The sequence below is a fragment of the Hemiscyllium ocellatum genome, chromosome 31, assembly GCF_020745735.1.
Source record: "Hemiscyllium ocellatum isolate sHemOce1 chromosome 31, sHemOce1.pat.X.cur, whole genome shotgun sequence".
NCBI classification, from domain to species: Eukaryota; Metazoa; Chordata; class Chondrichthyes; order Orectolobiformes; family Hemiscylliidae; genus Hemiscyllium; species Hemiscyllium ocellatum.
The window spans coordinates 27,988,537-28,012,773 of NC_083431.1; the positions used below are offsets into that span (position 1 = coordinate 27,988,537).

Consider the following 24,237-nt stretch of genomic DNA (forward strand, 5'->3'; position numbering starts at 1 on the left):
CGTGAAAGGAATGTAAGAGGGGGGGGGCGGGGCGGGAGGGGGTGAAGGGTGGTTGGGTGAGTAGATTTTGAAGATGCATTTATTGTGGTTTGTCTTCCACTTGTTAATGCCATCCTTTGTATTGAATGTTGACAGATGTCTCATAGAACTTGCAATTCTTTATTGTGGTTTTAACATCGAAATAAGCTCCAACAAAATTAAGTGGCACGATAAGATAAAAATGCTAAGCTCAAGGATATATTAAAAGTGTTGTTAGTGGGTCAGTTTAAAAAAAAGGAAGCATAGTTTAGAGAGGGAATTCCAGAACATGAAGACTGGGCAACTGAAATATATGGCAATTGAAGTTTTACCAAGAGAGTTGAGAGGGATTATACAAATAGCCATTTCAGAGGGTCTCCTACGATCAGAATCAATTTTGACATCGAGAGCCAAGGCCACATAGGGATTTGAATATAAAGAGTTTTAAACTTGAGGCTTTGGTGGTTTGGGAGCCAATGTAAAGTTAAAGCTAGAAGGACATAAAAGTGTGCAATATAATGGAACTCTGATGAAAACTCATCTAGACTCCACATTAGCTTGCTATCTTTCCATGGATGCTGCCTGACCTGTGATCTCCAGCACTTGTTGTTTTCAGTAATGGATATCCAATTGGGCTAGCAACCCAGAAGTCTGAACTAATAATCCAGGCAGCATCCACAATTTAAATTCATTTATTATCGACGACAAAATGTTGTGAGAATCCCAAATGCTGCTTCATTCTCCTACGGGTAAGGAAACCTGCCATCCTTGTATGATCTGGTGAACTATTGTTTTCAACAGGTATTGATGACAGTGACTTTATGATGAAGGGAGACCGCATTTGAGGAGAGATGACCATTTACAACGGATAGTTAATTTCATAGAAATTAGGTCATGGAATAGACATTGAGTTTCATATCAGTTACTTAGCAATCAGCATTTATTTTTATGAATGGGCAAATCGGACAGAGACTGCATATATTGGCCTGGATTTCTACGTAATGTAGACATTCAAACAGATGCTGATAAACATGGAAATGAGGAAGTTGTTCTCCAAATTATGGTGTTCCTATTCAAGTTTCATTGCACCATATGTCTTCATTTATTCATCAGAGAGTCTAGGAGAAGGTTAAGGTTTGTGGATTCAAGTATCAGTGAATGTTTAGTGACAGGATAAGGGTTACTTACAACTGGCACAGAAAATTTAGTTTCATAAAAGTGGTTTAATTTCTTTAAATTTTAATTATTGGAGACTTTTTAAAAAATTACATTTCTGACCCTTTCATGTGTTGTCCCCTTTTGCTTTCTATACATAACTTTTCATTGAAATCATTTCTACATTTAACTTATATGTCTGCATGTGTCAGTAAGGATTTTAAAACCTGCTTCTATTGCGCATATGTCCCAAATATCCTGTAGAGGGCAGCATGTTGTCTTAGTTTTCTAAATACCACAAATAGCAGTTTTTAAAGCCCAACGAATGTCAGTGGGCAGGTATTAATTATGATTACACTGCTTAAATTATGCCCCTTTCAACCACTGCTGATCAGAAAATACAGACCAGTGGATTTTCTTTCATCTAATGAACAAATTTCTTTTACTTAATACTGTGGTAGAGTTTTTTCTATTGTACCAGGAAGATTAAATTTTTACACTTCTTTTAGGACCAGATATCAGATTTGATCTCCCAGTCTGCTCCCTTATAACTTTTTGAAATTTGCAACAACACCCCTAACTATGTTAGTGATATTTTGTTTTGAGGCAGAGAAATCAGCACCTGTCACAGTTGGAATTACCTTTTAGGTTTCCAGACTGCTTACAATATTTTAATCCCAGCATCTTGAAGATGCCATATTCAGCTATGAAAGTCATTCACGAGGTTATCTATGCTTTGGAATTTGCTTCATGTTGGTTTCAAAAGAATGGTTATCCCAGAAAGAACCTTTTTAGTTTTCCTAAGTGAGCAATTTTACATTGATTGCCATCACGTGTGACAGAAATTTGGTTCTTTGATAGATTACTTACAAATATGTTGTCTTGTGTGACGATGCTGTCACTTTAAAAAGGTTATTTTGTTTGTCTTTTTGTCAAGGGGTCTGTTTATGGGATATTACTGCATTGGAACAGTTAATTAGCAATAGGTACTGTATCTATTATTTGGTTAAATTTTCCAATAGTTAAGTTATTTTAATTCCTCTTTCTTTTGTTTGTCCTTTAATTGTAGTATATAAATAAATTGTTTTGCTTAACGTCAAGTGGTTTGACCAGTTGCATCACATGTGGAACACCCATTTCATATCTACCTTTAAAATAAGAAAATGTTAGGGTCTAGGCTACCTTAAAATATTTGGAAGGTGTCTAGTCTGGTCCATAACACTTGAAAGGGAGAATACTATTTAAGGAAGTTTTTATCAAAAAGAAAACTATTACCTTTATGAACATCATTAGCTTGATATTCAGAAAGATTAAGCATAGTCAAGACAAAGTGACCATAAATACAACGTGATGCATTTATATTAGCCTGTTTAATATAATAAAATACTCCTAGACACTTCTCAAGATTGCTATAAAATGAAAATTAGATCTCAAGCCTGACCATGACATCTTTTTCTGTCCTTTTCATCTGTTGCCCCCACCTTTTTTTTTGTTTTCTATTCATAACTTTGCATTGAATCATTTGTACTCTATATAGAGTCATAGAGATGTACAGCATGGAAACAGACTGTTTTGCTTCAGTTTCTGCATACGTCAGTAAGGATTCTAAAATCTAATGAGACATATTAGGAGGAGCTTCTCGTCAAAAGAAAGAAGGCTGCTTGCGTAAGGTGGAGGAAGCAAGGGTCTTGCTCAGCTCTAGAGGATTATAGGCATGCGAGGAAGGAGCTCAAAAATGGCCTGAGGAGACCCAGGAGGGGACACAAAAAAGGCTTGGCAGCAAGGACTAGGGAGAATCCAAAGGCATTTTACATGTATATGAGGAATAAGAGAATGATCAAAGAAAGAGTAGAGCCAATCAGGGATAGCATAGGGAACTTGCGTATAAGAGTCTGAGGAAGTAGGGAAAGCCCTAAATGAGTTTTTTTGCTTCTGTCTTTACTAAAGAAAAGGACCTTGTAGTGAATGAAACCAGTGAGGGGCAGGTAAGCATGCTGGAACGGATAGAGATTGAGGAAGCTGATGTGCTGAAAATTTTGACAAATATTAAGATTGAAAAGTCGCTAGGACCAGACCAGATTTGTCCTCGGGTGCTTTGAAAAGCAAGAAGTGCGATTGCTTCACCGCTTGCAAAGATCTTTGCATCATCGCTCTCCACCGGAATCGTACCTGAGGATTGGAGAGAGGCAAATGTAATTCCTCTCTTCAAGAAAGGAAATAGGGAAATCCCCAGCAATTACAAACCAGTCAGTCTGCAAGGTGTTAGAAAGGATTCTGAGGGATAGGATTTATGACTATCTGGAAGACCATGGCTTGATTAAATGTAGTCAGTACGGCTTTGTGAGGGGCAGGTCATGCCTCATAAATCTTATTGAGTTCTTTTGAGGATGTTACTAGACAAGTTGATGAGGGTCGAACGGTGGATGTGGTGTATATGGACTTCAGCAAGGCATTTGATAAGGTTCCCCCAGTAGGCACGTTCAGAAGGTCACGAGGAATGGGATACAGGGAAATTTAGCTATCTGGATACGGAATTGGCTGGTTGACAGAAGACAGCAAGTGGTAGTGGAAGGAAAGTATTCTGCCTGGAAGTCAGTGGTGAGTGGTTTCCACAGGGCTCTGTTCTTGGGCCTCTACCCCTTGTGATTTTTATTAATGACTTGGATGAGGGGATTAAAGGATGGGTCAGCAAATTTGCAGACGACACAAAGGTTGGAGGTGTCATTGACAGTATAGAGGACTGTTGTAGGCTGCAGTGCAACATTGACAGGATGCAGAGATGGGCTGAGAGGTGGCAGATGGAGTTCAATCTGGATAAATGGAAGTGATGCATTTTGGAAGGTCGAACTTGAAAGTTGAGTACAGGATTAAAGACAGTGTGGAGGAACAGCGGGATCTTGGTGTGCAGGTACATAGATCCCTTAAAATTGCCACCCAAGTGGACAGGGTTGTTAAGAAAGCATACGGTGTTTTAGCTTTCATTAACAGGGGGATTGAGTTTAAGAGCCATGAGATCTCGTTGCGGCTCTATAAAACTTTGGTTAGACCACACGTGGAATACAGTGTCCAGTTCTGGTCGCCCTATTATAGGAAAGATGTGGATGTTTTGGAGAGGTTTCAGAGGAGGTTTACCAGGGTGCTGCCTGGAATGGTGGGCCTATCTTACAAAGAGAGGTTGACTGAGCTCGGACATTTTTCATTGGAAAAAAGAAGGAAGAGAGGGGACCTAATTGAAGTGTACAAAATAATGAGAGGCATAGATAGAGTTGATAGCCAGAGACTTTTTCCCAGGTCAGAAATTGTTATCACAAGGGGTCATAGTTTTAAGCTGTTTGTCGTAAAGTATAGAGGGGTTGTCAGAGGTGGGTTCTTTATGAAGAGAGTTGTGAGAGCATGGAATGCGTTGCCAGCAGCATTTGTGGAAGCGAGGTCATTGGGGATATTTAAGAGACTACTGGACATGCATATGGTCACAGAAATTTGAGGGTTCGTACATTAGGTTTACTTTACATGAGGATCAATGGTCTGCACAACATCGTGGGCTGAAGGACCTGTTCTGTGCCGTACTGTTCTGTTCTATGTTCTATTTTTGATTGTCTTGTTCACATACAAGTCCAAATTTAATGAGGTCAGCATGCTATCTCAGACATTAAGGAAGGTGACCAAAGGTTTTCTGTTGCACCCTTAATGGAAAAAGGAAACATAATGAGTGAGTGATGAAGGAAAATTGGTCTTGGCAGTGAAGGAACTGATCTTCAATGATGAAACAAAATGTGTACTCCATTGCAACTAACATCATTGCTGTTAGACGATTCAAATACTGTACCCAAAATTTAAGCGATTAGTTTCGCCTTGTCTAAAATTACTGCATTTTTCTCAAATTGCTGGCTGATCAGTAGAAATTCCTCAGGAAGGACATATTGGCACTGAAATGTGTCCAGCGGAGATTGACACGGATGATCCCTGGAATGATTGGTCTAACATACGAGGAACTGCTGAGGATCCTGGGATTGTATTCATTTGAGTTTAGAAGATTAAGGGGAGGCTTAATAGAAACTTACAAGATAATACATGTCTTGGAAAGGGTGGACGCTAGGAAATTTTTTCTGTTAGGCGAGGAGACTAGGACCCGTGGACACAGCCTTAAAATTAGAGGGGGTAAATTCAGAACAGAAATGCGGAGACATTTCTTCAGCCAGAGAGTGGTGGGCCTGTGGAATTCATTGCCGCAGAGTGCAGTGGAGGCCGGGATGCTAAATGTCTTCAAGGCAGAGATTGATAAATTCTTGATATCTCGAGGAATTAAGGGCTACGGGGAGAATGTGGGTAAGTGGAGTTGAAATGCCCATCAGCCATGATTGAATGGCGGAGTGGACTCGATGGGCTGAATGGCCTTACTTCCAATCCTATGTCTTATGGTCTTATAAAGCCACTCCATTGTTCTGCCATTCTCATATTCCAATCACTTATTCTGAACCATCAACATTCCTTCCCCCCACCCTATATTGCATAAATGCTTCCCCCTCTACACTTCACTTCAGCTCTGACAAGGAGTCATCTAGACTCAATGTTAGCTTGCTTTCTTTTCATGGATGATGTATGAACCACTGTGATTACCAGCATCTTTAATTTTCAGTTCAGATTCCATCTGCAGTAATTTGCTCTTGCTCTCTTTTAAAGCTTATTCTTTTGACTGAATTTTAAGTAAACCCCTCCTAACATATTTTTGGATCAATATCATTTAGCTTCATTTAGTCTGATTTTGCAACTGTGGTGTGTGGCAGATATTTTCTGAAGTGAAAGCCAATACACAAAAATTGCAAGTGGTTGGATTAAAGCATGTACAGGTATATGCAATTCTCTATTTACATTTTTATTCAGAAATAACTGATGTACTGAAGCTCATATATAGCATGTGATTTACTGTGTTTTTTTTAATATTCACAGAAATTAATTCAGGTGTATTTTTCTCAGACTGAGTGTTGCATTTAAATGATCTATATCTGTACAGTAACAGTGTCTCAAAACCTGCAACCTTGAGACTAAGTCCATTGCTGGCTTTTGGCTCCTGCAGGTCTTTTGAGTCACATGGTTCAGGTTGGGTGGGTTAGGTCAGGGGTGGCTCAGATAGTTTGGTGAGCAAGGAAAGCTAGGTATACAATCTACAACCGATTGGATACCACTGCATCAATGCAGCATCAGTACTGTCCAACGAACCAGTAAGTTATTTCACTCATCTAACAATAATTGAAATTCCTATATGACAACTTAAAAAATTATTGCTTTTTTATCATGTTGCATCACTGGTTTTTTGATGGCCAGATTTGATGCTGTACCTGTACTCATCTTTGAATCCTGCTATTGCTAAGGTTGTTTGCAATGTGGTGCTTTTTCAGTCTTGTGCTGATCCTGCTAGGAATATGAACTGATTTTAAATTTCTGGCTTTTAAAGTGGTTAAAAACAATCAAGATATTAATGCTATTTGAAATGTTTTAGTATTTTTCGAACAGTCAAACTGCTGCAGAATTTAAAGGACTTCACATGATTTGATAAATTTTAAGAACGCTAGAAGAACTTAAACCATATTTTTGTTCACAGTTGCAGCCCCCTCTTTTATCATATAGAGTAAAACACTCCATGGGGATTTCCAATGCTATGTAGAAAACTCTGAAAGTAAACCGGACTGGGTTTTCCCATATGGGAAAAAAAATTGAATTTTTACTTTATTCCTCTGGATAATGGAGTGGAAGTATTGGTTTTCATTCCATCCGTCGTCATCCCACACTACAATGCCTCCCACTTCCTGCTCTGTCCTACTGCTGTTTGCCACTTTTGTACTTTTTCTTTCCATTGCCTTTTACTTGTGCCAGGAAATGACCGTCATCAAAAAGAGAGGATCTTTCTATCACTATTTATTCAATGATATTGCATTACTGGATCCCCCACTATCAACTTCCTGGGGGTGAACATTGATCAGAAACTGAACTGGACGAACCATATAAATACTGTAGCTGCAAGAGCTAGTCAGATGCTAGGAATCCTGTTGTGGTAGCTTTTTTCTGATTCCCCAAAGCCTTCCACCACGTACAAGGCAAAAGTCAGTTGTCACCTGGAATATATCCCACTTGCTTGGGTGAGTGCAGTTCCAACAACACTCAAGAAGTTGAACAACATCCAGGTCAAAACAACCCACCTAATTTGGCACCACTTCCACCAGAATTCACTCCCTCCACTATCGACGCTTGATAGCAGGCACAAGATGCACTGTAGAAATTCACCTAAGCTCCTTGGTCAGTATCTTCCAAATCAACAATCACTACTATCCAGAAGGATAAGGCAGCAGATATATGGGAACATCACTATGTTCAAGTTGCCTTCCAAGCCACTCATTGTCCTGACTTGGAGATATATGATCGTTCCTTCACTGTTGCTATGTCAAAATCATGGAACTATGAGTATAGATTGAACCAGTTGAGTTTGTTGTCAAAGAGAGGATGGCTGAGGGGAGATTTGTTAGAGGTTTTAAAAGTCATGAGAGGGCTGGATAGAATAGATAGGGTGAAGTTGTTCCTGCTCATCAAAGAAAAATGACTGAGAGAAAATAGATTTAAAGTAATGTGCAAAATAAGCACATGTGAGTAGTCACTGTTTGAAATGTGGTGAAGGCAGGTTCAATTGAGGCATTCAAGCAGGCATAATTGGATAATTATTTAGATTGAAATGGTGTGGGAGATATGAGGAAAAGTCAGGAGATTGGCACTAGGGAATTGAATGGTGCAGACACAATGGGCTCCTTCTACACAGCAACAACTGAGATTCTTGAACTAACGCCATTTTGGGTGTACCCATAACAAATAAACTGCAGTAGTCCAAGAAAACAGCTCACTTGTCCCTTCCAAAAGACAAGTGGGACTGGGCAATAAACATTGGCCCAGTCAGCAATGCCCATATCTCATGAATAAATTTTAAATTATTTCTTCTTTCCACATTCATATACTTCACTGTAGCTCAACTCTTCTTCCATGCTTGTTAGTTTTTCAATACACAATATTCCCTTCTCCCAAACCTCAGAGGTTCTTCCCTTTTAACATATATTTTACTTTTATCTAATTTAATAATCAATTATATCTCCTCTGAGCAGTACTTTTGACTGACCAGCAAATTCTGCAAATCCTAACTTCTTCCCTGTGATTTCATGGAATTCCTTCCTTATCATTCACTATCAACAAATTTTCCACGGTCCCGTTTATTTTCACTTCTTTGCTGAGTTAGTGGTTTACTTATGATTTTAAGTCAACCTTTAAGTCAGCGTGTTTTGACACTTCTGGAGCAGATGGGACATGAGCCCAGGCCTCCTGACTCAGACATAGGGATGTTATCACTGCACCACAAGAGCACTCCAGCTAACGTAGTTTTCTGTTTTTCATATCCACAAGTGCACTTACACACAACTGAGTGTTTTTTTTTTCCATCATCAAATCACCCATAATATTTTTTGTCTATTAGTAAATGCCCATATTTCCAGTTGAATAATTTACAAACAAATCTCGATAAGGGCAGTACAAACCAAAAAAGGTGAGGGAGAGGTAGGGAACAGCTAATATTTTTCTTTTAATTTGACCTTTTTTTTTCTTATCAACCTGTTCAGAAATGTTATTACATACCTTGGGAGCAAGTGGGATTTTGACCCTGGCTTCCTGGTCCAGGGTAGGACCGCTACCACTGCGCTACAAGAGGACCCCTCGGCTCGTCCTTCTAAAACTTACACCCTGTTGCAAATCAAATCACATGCTCCAAATAGCATGCCTGTTTTCAAAAAGCAATCCATTACAGTAGCTAGAACTTTATTATTTTTCAGTAGGAATGGAGGTAAGGTTGGTAGGGTCAATAAATGAGCAGGTAGCCACCGTTGAGATGCTAAAGTCTTTAGTAAAGTTCAGCCCCATGTATCAACATGCACTCTGACTCACTTTGTATTAGAACAGAAGGTGGCGCTTGCACGTGTATAGAATTTGAGAAATATTTTCAATGTTGATTCTAACAAATTAATCCATATAATAATGTTAATCTGCACGTTGTGGATAAGTATATAAAACAAATATATTTTAATATAGGCCACGATTTCTATTTTGCTTTATCTCATTTCCTTTATTCGTAAAATCTCTACAATTGTGTTATATTTCAATATGCAATTTCTTCTGATTTTCAAATGAAGTTAATTTTACACTGTTGCTCCTGAACAAGAATAGTTGTCCATGTGTACTCAGCACCCACCAAATACACTGACACATGCAGATTCTCTCATAGTTGATGTCACAACTAGTGGCAGTACTCATTGCACTGGTGCTGCCCTGTATGCTACTAGGTCAAACACATGCTGTCACACTCTGTGTGTGTGTGTACTGCTCACTGCTCCCACTTGTCATTTATTTCCAAATCCTCACTAGCCCCCCCAATTAGTTCCCCCTCTCAAGCTCTGTGCTTTTTGTGTTCACAACTCACTTGCTACTCCTGCCTATGCTCTTGCTGCCTTTCCCTTGAGCTTCTTGCTCCTCAGCTACTGCCCCTTTCTTGCACTTACAGCATCTGTGAAACACAAAGGAAATGATCTGCAGCTAGCTGCCTGGGACCTCACTGGCAATGACATGGACAGTCTTTGCAATGCACAAGCAGTTGTGCCATCACCAAACACTGCCTTAATTTCATTTGAATTCTGTATAATTTCCCTTAATATTTACACTATTTTCATTTCTTTATTTTTAGCCAACATTAATTTTATTCTCAACAACACGTAACAATCACGGCATTGTACAGGTATATTTTATCTACTATACTATTTAAGTCATCTTCCCTTATCAGACAAGACATAAATTAGCTCACAATAAGGAATTTGAAACTGCCAGAAACATTCCCACAGAGCACTGTAATAAAAACATACCTTCAAATGATATGAGTTCTTGACCTAGTAATAGAGTTATTTTGCATACAGTAAAATTATATATCTCTCTAAAGTAAAACAGAGATATAATGTGGACTTTATGGTGGTGATGCAAACCTGTCTGAGTTTACTTCATTATTCCTCTGAAACTGACATTAGTTTCTGGAGTTCATATCATCTAATCGGGTCTGATAGGTATTCCTGAAACCAAATAGAACTAGGGAACAAGTGATGGTACTTTGTCAATTTAGGGATAATTAGTTAAGAACTTGACTGGCTGTATATATGGGGAATAGAATGAACTCTTGGGGCACAGTGATAATGTCCTGATATCTGGGCCAGGAAGCCTGACTTCAAATCCCACCTGCCCTGGACAATGGGTCATAACACACCTGAACAGGTTGATTTAAAATAACCATTATAAGTAGAACAAGTAATGCATGGGGTGGGAGTTTTGTGAGGTGCAAGTTTAAATCAAACTGATTTGAAAAAAGTGTATTCCTGGATATTAACTAAACTTTAACCTCTATACAGAGTGTAAACCATTCAGTGATACACAGAAGTTCAAAGCTGTCAGTGATTCCATGGCTGCACTGTTGAGTTCCCCACAGAATGCAATCATTCATGTTATGAGCACCTCCCTCTTTTCGCTGAAAGAAACTGCCATGTTAATAAATGTAACTGGGATTTGAATTCTGTACCATGTCAAACCTCTCTAGATTTTGAAAACTCGGATTCGTGTTATGTTAACATTTTATTTTCTGAACTTCCAACATTTAAATTTCTTTTAAAATTGGTTTTATATTTCAGCTTCTAATCTGTACCCAATCTTCATTTTGCTGTCTTGGGAAAATAAATGTATAAATTAAAGGACAATCAGTTTTAATCAGCATTTTACTTTGTAACTGTCTGTGAGATACTTCAGTGTAATTTGAGCACTAACTCTACTTCATAGCATCATTGTTGCTGAACTGCTGACTGGCACAGATCCTCCTGACTTGGCACAAGAACAAATGTTACGAGCAGGGCAAACCATACTGCAAAGATCATACTTTATCACTGACAACCAAATCCAGGTCATGGGAATTTTACTTTGTGGTCGGAAGTCCTGTCAAAGTGACTTGTTGCTAATTAAGAACAGTTATCAGTGCTTCCATGTGTTCACTAACTACTGAGTTACAGCAATTTGAAGTTTTCAAAAGCAGTAATATATATTCTGTACTCAATTACTTGTCTCTTTTATTTCTGTAATGTTTTTCAAATCAAAACTTGATCCTTTCATTTTCTCTTTCAGAAAAGATGCAAATGCTGCAATGCTGAGTAATTATGAGGTAAAGTTTCTAACTTTGTGCACGTTTCAATGATTGAAAAAAAAGCTGTGAAATAAAAATAGCACAAGAAAATTTCAGGTCTAGTACTGTCTCTAAAGAGAGAAATAGAGTTAACATTTTCACTCCAATATGATTCCTGTTCCAAACAAACTCCCACAGTCCTACCAAAGCTGCAACCTCATGACAGTACCACCACCTGTAAATTCTCCTCGAGTCACAGACCTTCCTAACTTGGAATAATATTGCTGTTCCTCACTATTGCTGGGTAAAAGTACTGGAACTCCAATCCTAACAACACTACGGTGTTCCCACATTCGGGGACTGCAGTGGTTTAAGAAGGCAAATTACCACCATCTTCTCAAGGTCAGTTAGAGATTGGCAATGAATGTTGCCTGATCTACTGATGCCCACACTCTGAAAGAAATTTAAGTGCTATTTTGATGTGAATTTGCTGCATTATTTGCTTTTTCTCAGTAGAACATTTGTGCTATGTGTGGTAAGTTGAAGTATGAGAATTTGTTCATCCAAATAATAAAGTTTATCATTTTATTTTCTTTGCTTCTGTATATTTTCTATATTTGTTTAGAGCCAAAGTACCAATATATTTTGATTAGATTAGATTCCATACAGTGTGGAAACAGGCCCTTCGGCCCAACAAGTCCACACCAATCCTCCAAAGAGCAACCCATCCAGAACCATACCTCTACATTTACCTCTGATGAAGGCACCTAACACTACAGGCAATTTAGCATTGCCAATTCAACTGACCTGCACATCTTTGGATTATGGGAAGAAACCGGAGCACCCTGAGGAATCCCATGCAGACACAGGGAGAATGTGCAAACTCCACACAGCCAGTTTCCCAAGGCGGGAATTGAACCCGGGTCCCTGGTGCTGTGACGCAGAAATGCGAACCATTGAGCCACCGTGCCGCCCATAAATTAATTCAAACTGTCTTTATTTATTGTATCTGTAAGTATACAATGTTTACATGGAAGGAGTGTCAGGTGAAGCATTGTAACTGTACAATTATAAACCTGTTGCAAGTTTGCATGCTATGTGGATGTAGCTGACCTGGTGCTATAATGGGTTTGCTGGATCATCCTATCTATTACATTGAAATTTTAGCTGAAAGTCCTATCGGCAATTTTTCATCCTTTTATTATTCCTTTTAGGTCTTTAAGCTTCTGACTGATCTTAAAGAGCAACGGAAAGAAAGTGGAAATAAGAAGCATAGTGCTGGTCAGCAAAATCTTAACACAATAATGTATGAGGTAGGTAGAATACAACATTTGTGTGTTGCCAAGATTTGCATTCTTTTCACCCAACCTTTTGTCATCTACAGGAAAGCCCTTCAGTTTATCATGATGAACATGTGTAACTTCCATGGTGGGACATGAAATTTTGATAATATATCTTTCTAGATTAGACTTACAGTGTGGAAACAGGCCCTTCGGCCCAACAAGTCCACACCGACCCGCCGAAGCGAAACCCACCCATACCCCTACATTTACCCCTTACCTAACACTACGGGCAATTTAGCATGGCCAATTCACCTGACCCGCACATCTTTGGACTGTGGGAGGAAACCGGAGCACCCGGAGGAAACCCACGCAGACACGGGGAGAACGTGCAAACTCCACACAGTCAGTCACCTGAGTCGGGAATTGAACCCGGGTCTCAGGTGCTGTGAGGCAGCAGTGCTAACCACTGTGCCACCGTGCCGCCCCTAATTGTAGCAATTAGCTCATTGTTCCCATACGAATCATGGTTCTTTAGAAACAGACACATTGTTCCACATATTTTGCTACAAATAAAACAAACCAAAATTACTGGAAAATTTTTAAATGAATGTTTGTTGTTTCTTTATCTCCATGATTATCATAAGTCATCTCTATCTATTGTTTCTGAGTAGAAGGTGTTGCACAGATGGAGTCAAAATTAAACACCATCTTTAGGACAAGCAGAAGATTGTACTTAGGTCAGAGCTGAGGGGTGTTTACTGTAATGCAAGGCAGAAAAAGTTCTGTTGTCTAGGGCTAGGTAAGGATAGATGAGAAAGTATGGGAGTCAAAATGGAATGGGAACAAAGGATAGATGAACAAAAGAGAACACAATAACATACAGTATCAGTTCATTCGTAAAGAAGGATCTCTGTTTGGAATAAAGAAATGTGAGTTCTGTTTGGGTGGAACTAAGAAGCAGCAAAGGTTAGCAAACTTTGGACTGTAAACAACTCGTACCAAACAGTCGTGGTAGTGTTGGGCCTGATATTAAATCAGGTAATTAGAAAGGCATGTAGTGTAAATAGTACAGTAATCATGTTAACTTCAAACTACGTGCAAACTGAATAAATTTTATGAGGGCTAATGCTGTGGAGAATGAGTTTCTGGAATGTGTTGCAGTTGGTTTTCTAGAGCAGAATGTTGAAGAACTGACTAGAGAACAGACATTTTAAAGTCTTGTGCTATGTAATAGAAAAATGGTAATTAGTAATCTTGCTGTAAAATAACCTTAACTGACGAGTGACCATACTATGACAGAATTTTATGTTATGTTTTAAAGTGTGGTAATTCAGTCTAAAGCCAGGGTGCTTACTTTGAACAAAAGAAGTTATGAAGTGGATTGGGAAATAATTAAAAAGATATGATGGTGCATGGGCAATGGGTAGTTAAAGATGTCTATGTTATCTTTATAGTCTCTCCAGTTATTTAGAAATATTAGTGTAACAAAGGATTAGATGATTTTTAGAAAAAAAGGATCAAGAAACTGATAAAGGGAGAATAAAATATGAATGTGAAATAGCAAAAGAATAATACAAATTGTAAAATCTTCCATGCTATGCAAAAAAGGAAATGTGTGGGCTCCTTGCAAGCAGAGGCAGGAGCATTTATGAAAGAGAATAGAGAAATGTAGTGAAGCTAAATGATTACTTTGTATTTGTCCTCACTGAGGAAGATAGAAGAAATTTCCCTGAATTAGCAATTCAAGGCACGAAGAAGAATGAGGTACTTATATTAGTGAGAAAGTTATACTGGAGAAATGAATGGGACTGACAGCAGCTAAGTCCCTAGGATCTGATATTATACATGCTAGCATCTTGAAAGAGGTAGCTACGGAGATATGGATGCTTTGGTGATCTTCTTCCCAAATTCAATAGGTTCTGTTGCTGCAATTTGCAAGGTAGTAAACAGGTTTGAGGAACCTTTTTTGAGAAAATTACTAGCAGAGTCGATAAAGGGGAAACAATTGAATGTATTATTTCAATTTTCAGAAGATTTTGATAAAATCCCCACAGGATGTTGGCTTCCTGGGTGCAGCAAGTCTAGGGAACTGGCTGTGAGGCATCTAGTCGAGGTGTTCTTGGTCAGGGAGTCTCTGCCTCTGATGTCCAGCGTGACCAGTCCAAGGTTTAGGGCTAGTGTGGTCTGGGAGATGTACAGCCACCGGGCAAGAGTCTGGGAGCTTGTCATCCAGGGCTGTCTAGTTAGATTGCTTAAGAAGGTGGGTCCATCCGTAGAATCTAGGGGACATGTGGTAGGGAGGAAAAGGAGAATCCCTTTGAATTAAAATCAATCTTGTATGAAGGATTAAATGACAGAGTGGTTGGCCAAATGCCTGTGAAAACAAAATAGTTTCAGTGCATGAGGTGACTGTTGTGATCTAAAAGTAGTACAATCAAATGGGTCCAAAACACGTTACTACTGCTGCTGTCATGATGTCGTTCTCACCTGGCTTGTGCCATCCTTGAGACAGCACAGTGGCTCAGCGTTAGCACTGCTGCTTCAGCACAAGGGATCCAGATTCAATTCCACCCTCGGGTAACTGTGTGGAATTTGCATGCTGCCCCTGTATCCTCCGGGTACTCCAGTTTCTTCCCAAAGTTCAAAGTTGTGCTGGTTAGGTGGATGGCCATGCTAAGTTGCCATAGTGTCCAGGGGTGTGTAGGTTAGGTGGATTAGCCATGGAATATGCAGGGTTACGGAGATAGAGTAGGGGTTGGGTCTGGGTGGGATGCTCTTTGGAGGGTCGGTGTAGACTCGATGGTTCAAATGGCCTGCTTCCACACTAGGGATTCTATGATTCTCACTCTCATTTGCAGCTCATCTGCAAACACTCTGACATCTGTCATCTAACTATGCCTAGTTTAAACCCTCTTTCTGCTTTGCCTTACAAAGAGGTCATGATAGTTTTATTTTAGCTCTGATCAAATACTGAAATACTGTCAATTTTTTGGATATCACTTCGAGTTTTTGTTACAATTTCAAATGCCGCATTATTTGTCTTATGGTCTAATGTATGAAATTTTAGGATATGCCTTAGCATTCCATCTAACCACTCAGACAGATTTTCTGAAATCAAATTGATTCAAGCAATGTTTCTGAATATTTGGTAGCATTTTCATATGAACTAATAACTTTCTACAAACTGTGTGAGGGTCCTACAAGCTTGATTTCATTTCAATATCTTTTTGGGGCTTCATCCTTATCTTTTGCCTTTTTTTTCCAATCAGAAATCTTTTGTGGGCGTCAGTGATGAGAAGTATATACAAATCTGTTGGAAATGAAACAAAAATTTGAGTTTCTCAGCAGCATTGCATAGACAGCAGCAGTGTTGCACCAGATTGAACAGCTTGTTGCCTAGGAAACCTTACAGCTAATACTCTCTGCTACATCCTCTCAGCAATCATGGACGTGGTTTCCATAAAGTACAGCAAAGGAGTAGTTTGCTTTATAGTGAGCAACTAAAGTAGTGTGAAAGTGTGCTCTGCAAGTCCGTTTAAGAAGGCATGGTCATGTAAAACCTGAATCTGACGACAGTAAAGAACAGAATTACACCAAGCAACAGACAAACAGCATGAATTTATACCATCATCTTGATATCATCTCCATAAGTGTTGATTTACCTGCTGTTTAGTAGAATTGTTTATTTGGTACTTATCACAGTACCATTCGACTGTTGACTGCTACTTCAGAATTTTTTTCAGTTTTTATTTTTGTTAATTTCTGCTCAAATTTGTTTTATTCAAATAAAGCATGACATTTTGCTAACTGTAAAATCTCATTTGTGCATTTTGGAGTGCCTACTAAATATTTGTTTTGTAAACTGTTTAGATTAGATTAGACTTACAGTGTGGAAACAGGCCCTTCGGCCCAACAAGTCCACACCAACCCGCCGAAGCGCAACCCACCCATACCCCTACATTTACCCCTTACCTAACACTACGGGCAATTTAGCTTGGCCAATTCACCTGACCCGCACATCTTTGGACTGTGGGAGGAAACCGGAGCACCCGGAGGAAACCCACGCAGACACGGGGAGAACGTGCAAACTCCACACAGTCAGTCGCCTGAGTCGGGATTTGAACCCGGGTCTACAGGCGCTGTGAGGCAGCAGTGCTAACCACTGTGCCACCGTGCCGCCCAACTTTTGGGAGATCCCACTAATGTAATTTTTTTGGGATGTTTCTGTTAAGACCAACTTCTAACTACATCTCAGGACGTAAATATATAGTGCTTTATGCATTTTTAGGTCTTCAATTTGACAAGTTGAGCCATGGGGTTTCTCAAATTAAATGTCTTATTATATTTTAGATATGAGATCTTTCTACCTCTGTTCTCTCATTTGGATCCCTAGGCAAATGGCCATGAACCAGACATCCCCACAGAGAGGACAATGAGTAGCAATTTTATGTTATGTTTAAAAGTGAGATATTCAATCTGAAGGAAGAATGTTAAATATGATTGGAAGTTATGAAAGCATGAGGGACAAATTGGCTGACCTGGATTGGAAAAATGCATCAAAAGACTCTACATGGACAATGGACAGTCTTTTAAAGAACTTATTACATAGAGGTGTACAGCACGGAAACAGACCCATTGGTCTAACTCATCCCTGCTGACCAGATATCCTAAATTAATCTAGTCCCATTTGATAGCATTTGGCCCATGTCCCACTAAAACCATCCTATTCACATACCCATCCAGATGCCTTTTAAATGTTGTAATTGTAACGGTCTCCACCACTTCCTCTGGCAACTCATTCCATTCACACACCACCCACTGCGTGAAAAAGTTGCTCCCTAGGTCCCTTCTAAGTTTTTCCCCCCTCACCCTGAAACTATGCCCTCTAGTTTTAGACTCTCCCACCCCAGGGAAAAAAGATTGTCTATTTACCCTATCCATGCTCCTCATGATTTAATCAACCTGCATAAAGTCAACCCTCAACCTCCGTGCTTCAGGAAAAATATCCCCAGCCTCGCAGTGCCAGAGACCCGGGTTCAATTCCTGCCTCAGGCGGCTGACTATGTGGAGTTTGCACACTCTCCCCGTGTCTGTGTGGGTTTCCTCCGGGTGCTCTGGTTTCCTCCCACAGTCCAAAAATGTGCAGGTTAGGTGAATTGGCCATGCTAAATTGCTGGTAGTGTTAGGTGAAGGGGTAAATGTAGGGGGATGGTCTGAGTGGGTTGCTCTTTGGCGGGTCGGTGTGGACTTGTTGGGTCGAAGGGCCTGTTTCCACACTGTATGGAATCTAATCTAATCTATTCAGCCTCTTCCTATAGCTCAAATCCTCCAACCCTGGCAATGTCCTTGTAAATCTTTTCTGAACACTTTCAAATTTCACAACATCCTTCGTATAGCAGGGAGACCAGAATCGTACACAGTATTCCAAACGTGGCTTGACCAGTGTTAACCAATAGCCACAACATTATCTCCCAACTCCTATCTTCAGCATTCTCACCACTAAAATTTGGCACACCAAATGTCATCTTCGCTATCCTATCTACCAAGGGATTCCACTTTCAAGGAGCTATGAACTAGCACTCCAAGGTCTCTTTGTTCAGCAACATTCCCCATGACCTTACCATTAAGTATATAAGTCCTGCTCTGATTTGCCTTTCCAAAATGCAGCACCTCACATTTATATAAATTAAACTCCATCTGTCACTCCTTGGCCCATTTGATCAAGATCCGGTTGTACACTGAGGTAACCTTCTTTGCTTTCCACTACACCACCAATTTTGGTGTCATCTGCAGACTTACTACCTGTGTTCACATCCAAATTTTTTATATAAATGACAAAAAGCAGTGGACCCAACACCAATCCTTGTAGCACTCCATTGGTCACAGGCCTCCTGTCTGAAAAGTAATCTTCTCCACCACCCTTTGTCTTTTAACATGAAACCAGTTCTGTATCCAAATAGCTACTTCTGCCAGTATTCCATGTGATCTAACCTTGCTAACCGGTCTAGTATGAGGAACCTTGTCAAATACCTTACTGAATTCCATATAGATCACGTCCACCACTTTGCCCTTGTCAATCCTCTTTGTTACTTCAAAAAACTCAATCACATTTGTGAGACATGACTTCCCAAGCACAAACCAAGGTTGACTATCCCCTAATCAGTCCTTGTCTTTCAATACAAGTAAATTCTGTCCCTTAGGATTCCCTCCAACAACTTGCCCACTACCAATGTCAGGCTCACCAATGTGTAGTTCCTTGGCATTTCCCTTTCACCTTTCTTAAATAGTAGCACCATTTTAGCCAACATCCAGTCTTCTGGCACCTCTGCTGTGGCTATCAATGATACAAATATCTCAGCAAGGCGCCCAGCAATCACTTTCTTAGCTTCCCACTGAGTTCAAGGGTACACTAGATCAGGTCCCAAGGATTTAACCACCTTTATGCATTTTAAGACATCCAGCAACCGCTCAACTGTAATATGGGCATTTTTCAAAGTGTCGCTGTTTATTTCCACAGGTTCTATATCTTCTACATCCTTCTCCACAGTAAACACTGATGCAAAGTACTTGTTTAATATCTGCCCCATCTCCTGCAGATCCACACATAGGTGGCCTTGCTGATCTTTAAAGGTCCATATTCTCTCCCTAGTTACCCTTTTGTCCTTAAATACATTTATAAAATCTCTTTGGATTCTCCTTAACTCTACTTGCCAAAGCTATGCTATGTCTTATTTTAACCTCCTGATTTCCCTCTTAAGTATACTCCTACTGCCTTTATACTCTGTTAAAGATTCACTCGATCTCTGCTGTCTGCACATAGAGTCATAGAGATATACAGCATGGAAACAGGCCCTTCGGTCCAACCTGTCCATGCCGACCAGATATCCCAACCCAATCTAGTCCCACATGCCAGTAGCTGGCCCATATCCCTCCAAGCACTTCCTATTCATATACCCATCCAAATGCCTCTTAAATATCACAATTGTACCAGTCTCCACTATATCCCCTGGCAGCTCATTCCACACAGGTACCATCCTCTACGTGAAAAAGTTGCCCCTTAGGTCTTCTTTATATCTTTTCCCCTCTCACCATAAACCTATGCCCTCTACCTCTGGACTCCCCGACTCCAGGGAAAAGACTTTGACTATTTATCCTATCCATGCCCCTCATAATTTTGTAAACCTCCATAAGGTCACCCCTCAGCCTCCGAAGCTTCAGGGAAAACAGCCCCAGCCTGTTCAGCCTCTCCCTGTAGCTCAGATCCTCCAACCCTGGCAACATCCTTGTTAATCTTTTCTGAACCCTTTCTAGCTTCACAACATCTTTCCGATAGGAAGGAGACCAGAATTGCACGCAATATTCCAACAGTGGCCTAACCAATGTCCTGTACAGACACAACATGACCTCCCAACTCCTGTACTCAATACTCTGACCAATAAAGAAAAGCATACCAAACGCCTTCTTCACTATCCTATCTACCTGTGACTCAACTTTCAAGGAGCTATGAACCTGCACTCCAAGGTCTCTTTGTTCAGCAACACTCCTTAGGACCTTCACATGACATGTGCTTCCTTCTTATTCTTGACTAAACCCTCAATTTCTCTAAACATCCAGCATTCCCAATATCTACCAGCTTTGTCTTTCACCCTAACAGGAATATAGTGTCTCTGGTCGCTCATTACCTTATTTCTGAAGGCTTCCTATTTTTCAGCCATCCCTTTCCCTGCAAATATCTGCCCTAATCAACTTTTGAAAGTTCTGGCCTAATACCATCAAAATTGACTTTCCTCCAATATAAAATTGCAACTTTTAGATCCAGTCTATCCTTTTCCATCACAATTTTAAAACTAAAAGAATTATGATCACTGGCCACTACGTGCTCCCCCAACTGATACCTCAATCACCTGCCCTGCCTTATTTTCTAAGAGTAGGTCACGTTTTTCACCTCTAGTAGGTACATCCACATACTGAATCAAAAAATTGTCTTGTACACACTTAACAAATTCCCCTCCATCTAAGCCCTTAATACTATGGCAATCCCGGTATATGTTTGGAAAGTTGAAATCCCCTTAACCATAACCACCCTACTATTCTTACAGTTAACTGAGATCTCCTTACAAATTTGTTTCTCAATTTCCTGCTGACTATTGGGGGTGGGGGTGGAGTGGCGGGGGGAATCTCTAATACAATCCTAATATGGTGATCACCCCTTTCTTAGTTCTCATTTCCACCGAAATAACTTCCCTTGATGTATTCCCAGGAATATCCTCCCTTAGCACAACTGTAATGTTATCCCTTATCAAAAACACCACTCCCCCTCCTCTCTTGCCCCCACATTCTATTTTTTCTATCACATGTATCTCCTGGAACATTAAGCTGCCAGTCCTGTATACCTCTGAGCTACATCTCTGTAATTGCTATGATAACTCAGTCCTATGTTTGCAACCATGGCCTTAGTTCATCTGCCTTACCTGTTAGGCCTCTTGCATTGAAATAAATGCAGTTTAATTTATCAGTCTTACTTTGTTCTCTGCTTTGTTCCTGCCTGCCCTAACTGTTTGACTGGCTCCTTTCCCAACTGTGCCAGTCTCAGACTCCTCTCTTTCCTCACTATCTCCTTGGGTCCCTATCTCCACCTTACTAGTTTAAATTCTGCTGAGCACATCTCGCAAATCTCTCTGCCAATCTGTCCTTCCTGTACAGATCACTTCTACCCCAGAAGAGATTCCAAAGATCCAAAAATGTGAATCCTCCTTCCCTGCACCAGTTCCTCAGCCATGCATTCATCTGTTCTATCCTCCTATTCCTACCCTCACTAACTCATGACGCCAGGAATAGTCCAGATATTACTGTGCTCGAGGATCTTGTTAAATTCTTGCCTAACTTCCTATATTCTGTCCTCAGAATCTCATCGTTTTCTTTTCCTATGTTGTTAGTTCTGATGTATACAAGATCTCCTGCTGGTCCTCTCCTGTTTGAAAATATTCTGTACTCTCTCTGAGATATCCTTGATTCTGGCACCGGGGAATCAGCACACCATCCTGATTTCTCGCTGTCGGCTGCAGAAACGACTGTCTGTGCCTCTGACTAGAGAGTCCCCTATCGCAATAGATCGCTTGCAACCTGACGCACTCCTCGTTGCATTAGAGCCAGTCTTGCTATCAGAAACTTGGCTGTCTGTGCTCTATTCATGGCCTTTGCAAACCATCTAATTCTTCAAGGTGCAAAAACTCAAAAGCTGACAAAGAAAGTGAAGGAAATGAGTATGTGTCAGAAGACTGTACCAGAGAAATTAATGGGGCATAAATTTGATAGCCTACAATCCAAAGTGTTGGAAGGGGTTTGATATAGAGATAGAAGATGCATGGGTAACCATCTTCTAAAATTCCAAATCGCTGAGATGAGGAGAAACCTCTTCAGCTAGAGGTAGTGATTCTGTGGAACTCTGCTACAGAAGTCAAGTCACTGAGTGTCTTTAAGACAGAGATTGTAGGTTCTTGATTGGGGAGGGAATCGAGGGTTATGTGGAGAAGGCAAGAGAATGGGGTTTAGAGACGTATCAGCCATGATCAATGGCAGAGCAGGCTGGATGGACCAAATGGCCTAATTTTGCTTCTACATCTGATCATCAATGATCCATGGATTCTGGGACGATATCTGCAGATTGAAAATTTGGAAATATCCCGCCATTACTTAAGAAAGGAACAAAGGGAACTACAGACCCTTCTAGCATATTCTGTATCCTAAAGGACATAATAAATAGACACATGGACAAAAAAAATCTGACTGGCCATAGTCAGCATGAATTGCAAATTTATGTTCGATAAATTTGGAGTTTATTTTTTAAGGATGATACTAACAAAATTGGTATAAGGAAGTTTATGGATTTAGTAAATGTTGATTTTCAGAATTCTTTTGATAAAGGCCTCCCCCACAGAAGGTAGATGAGCAAAATTAAAACGCATGGAATTTTCATGGACGTTTTGATTGAGTCGTAGTCATAGTTATACAGCACAAAAACAGACCCTTCAGTCCAACCAGTCCATACCAAACACAATCCCAAACTAAACTCGTCCCATCTGCCTTCTTCTTGCCCATATCCCTCCAAACCTTTCCTATTCATATACTTATCCAAATGTCTTTTAAATGTAATAACTGTAATGAAACTATAATAAATCTTTAAGCCTACAGTCTCAGGAGCAGTTGCAAGATCCACACTCTCCCTAGCCACCACTTCTCTGGGATGTGTTCCAGCTAAGCCTTACTCATATAGTTATTTATGATTATTGCAACATGGAAGCACTTTTTGGTTGGTTTTTTAAAAGAAGGGAAAGCCATACTAGTCCTTGTGTTGTTTGGCTAAAGAATACCATTTCATCCACTGCAGTCATAATACTCATCCATTTCTGTCAACTGAATGCTGAATTCTTTAAATGCAATTTTAACAAGTCCTAACTAACTGCATTCTATGAACATCATTTCAAGCTCATCCAGAACTTAGGCACTTAATTATATTATAATTACTATATTATGGTAAATTCTGCTCCACAATTCCTTCTATCATTCCTCATCTCCATTCGCTGTTTATCCACCAGTTTGTCTATTCAGAATTCTTGTCCTTGTTCCTTGAATCCCAAGCCAGTTATCGAGTCATAAGGAGGTACAGCATGGAAACAGTCTCTTCAGTCCAACTCGTTCATGCCAACCAGATATCCTCCCATTAATCTAGTCCCATTTGCCAGCGCTTAGCCCATGTTCCTCTAAACCCTTCCTATTCATGTACCCATCCAGATGCCTTATGAATGTTGTAATTGTACCACTTCCTCTGGCAGCTCATTCTGTACATGCACCACCCACTGCTTGAAAGTGTTGCCCCTTAGGTCCCTTTTATATCTTTCCCCTCTTATCCTAAACCTATGTCATCTAGTTCTGGATCCCCCACCCCAGGGAAAAGACCTTGTCTGTTTACCCTACCCATGTCCCCCATGATTTTATAAACCTCTATAAGGTCACCCCCTCAGCCTCCGATGCTTCAGGAAAAATAGCCTCAGCCTATTCAGCCTCTCCCCCTAGCTGGCAACATGCTTTTAGAACTTTTCTAAACCCTTTCAAGTTTCTCAACATCTTTCCTTCTTTCCGATGGAGGGAGACTAGAATTGCACGTAATATTCCAAAAGTGGCCTAAACAGTGTCCTTTACAGTCGCATCTTGACCTCCCAACTTCTATACTCTTGATGAGGTTTGGAACAATATACTGGTCTTTTCTCATTTAATAGGTTTATTCACAGAAAACTTGATTTGATTTATTGTTTATTTTGATTTATTCTAGTCACATGTACCTAAGTACAGTGAAAAGCTTTGTTTTGTGAGAGGTACAGGAAAATCATAGCAAACAAGGACATATAGATCGTAGGGTGCGAGGTATACAAGATTACAGCTGTGTAAGAGGTGTGCAAAGCAAGGTCAACATTATTTGAAGTTAGAGAGGTCCATTCATCAGTCTAATAATGACAGGGAAGAAGCTTGATTAGGAAAAGTCAGCGTGGCTTT

The 24,237-nt window shown here is 40.1% G+C and overlaps 1 protein-coding gene across 1 annotated transcript in view; it reads left to right on the forward strand.

Moving 5' to 3' along the window:
• Positions 1 to 24,237, forward strand: part of crcp (calcitonin gene-related peptide-receptor component protein) — a 92,324-nt gene that overhangs the window by 1,143 nt on the left and 66,944 nt on the right. Inside the window, exons 2-3 of the mRNA XM_060848051.1 lie at positions 11,407 to 11,443; positions 12,619 to 12,717. Coding sequence (XP_060704034.1) covers positions 11,407 to 11,443; positions 12,619 to 12,717 — 136 coding nt within the window. The remainder of the gene's footprint in view (positions 1 to 11,406; positions 11,444 to 12,618; positions 12,718 to 24,237) is intronic.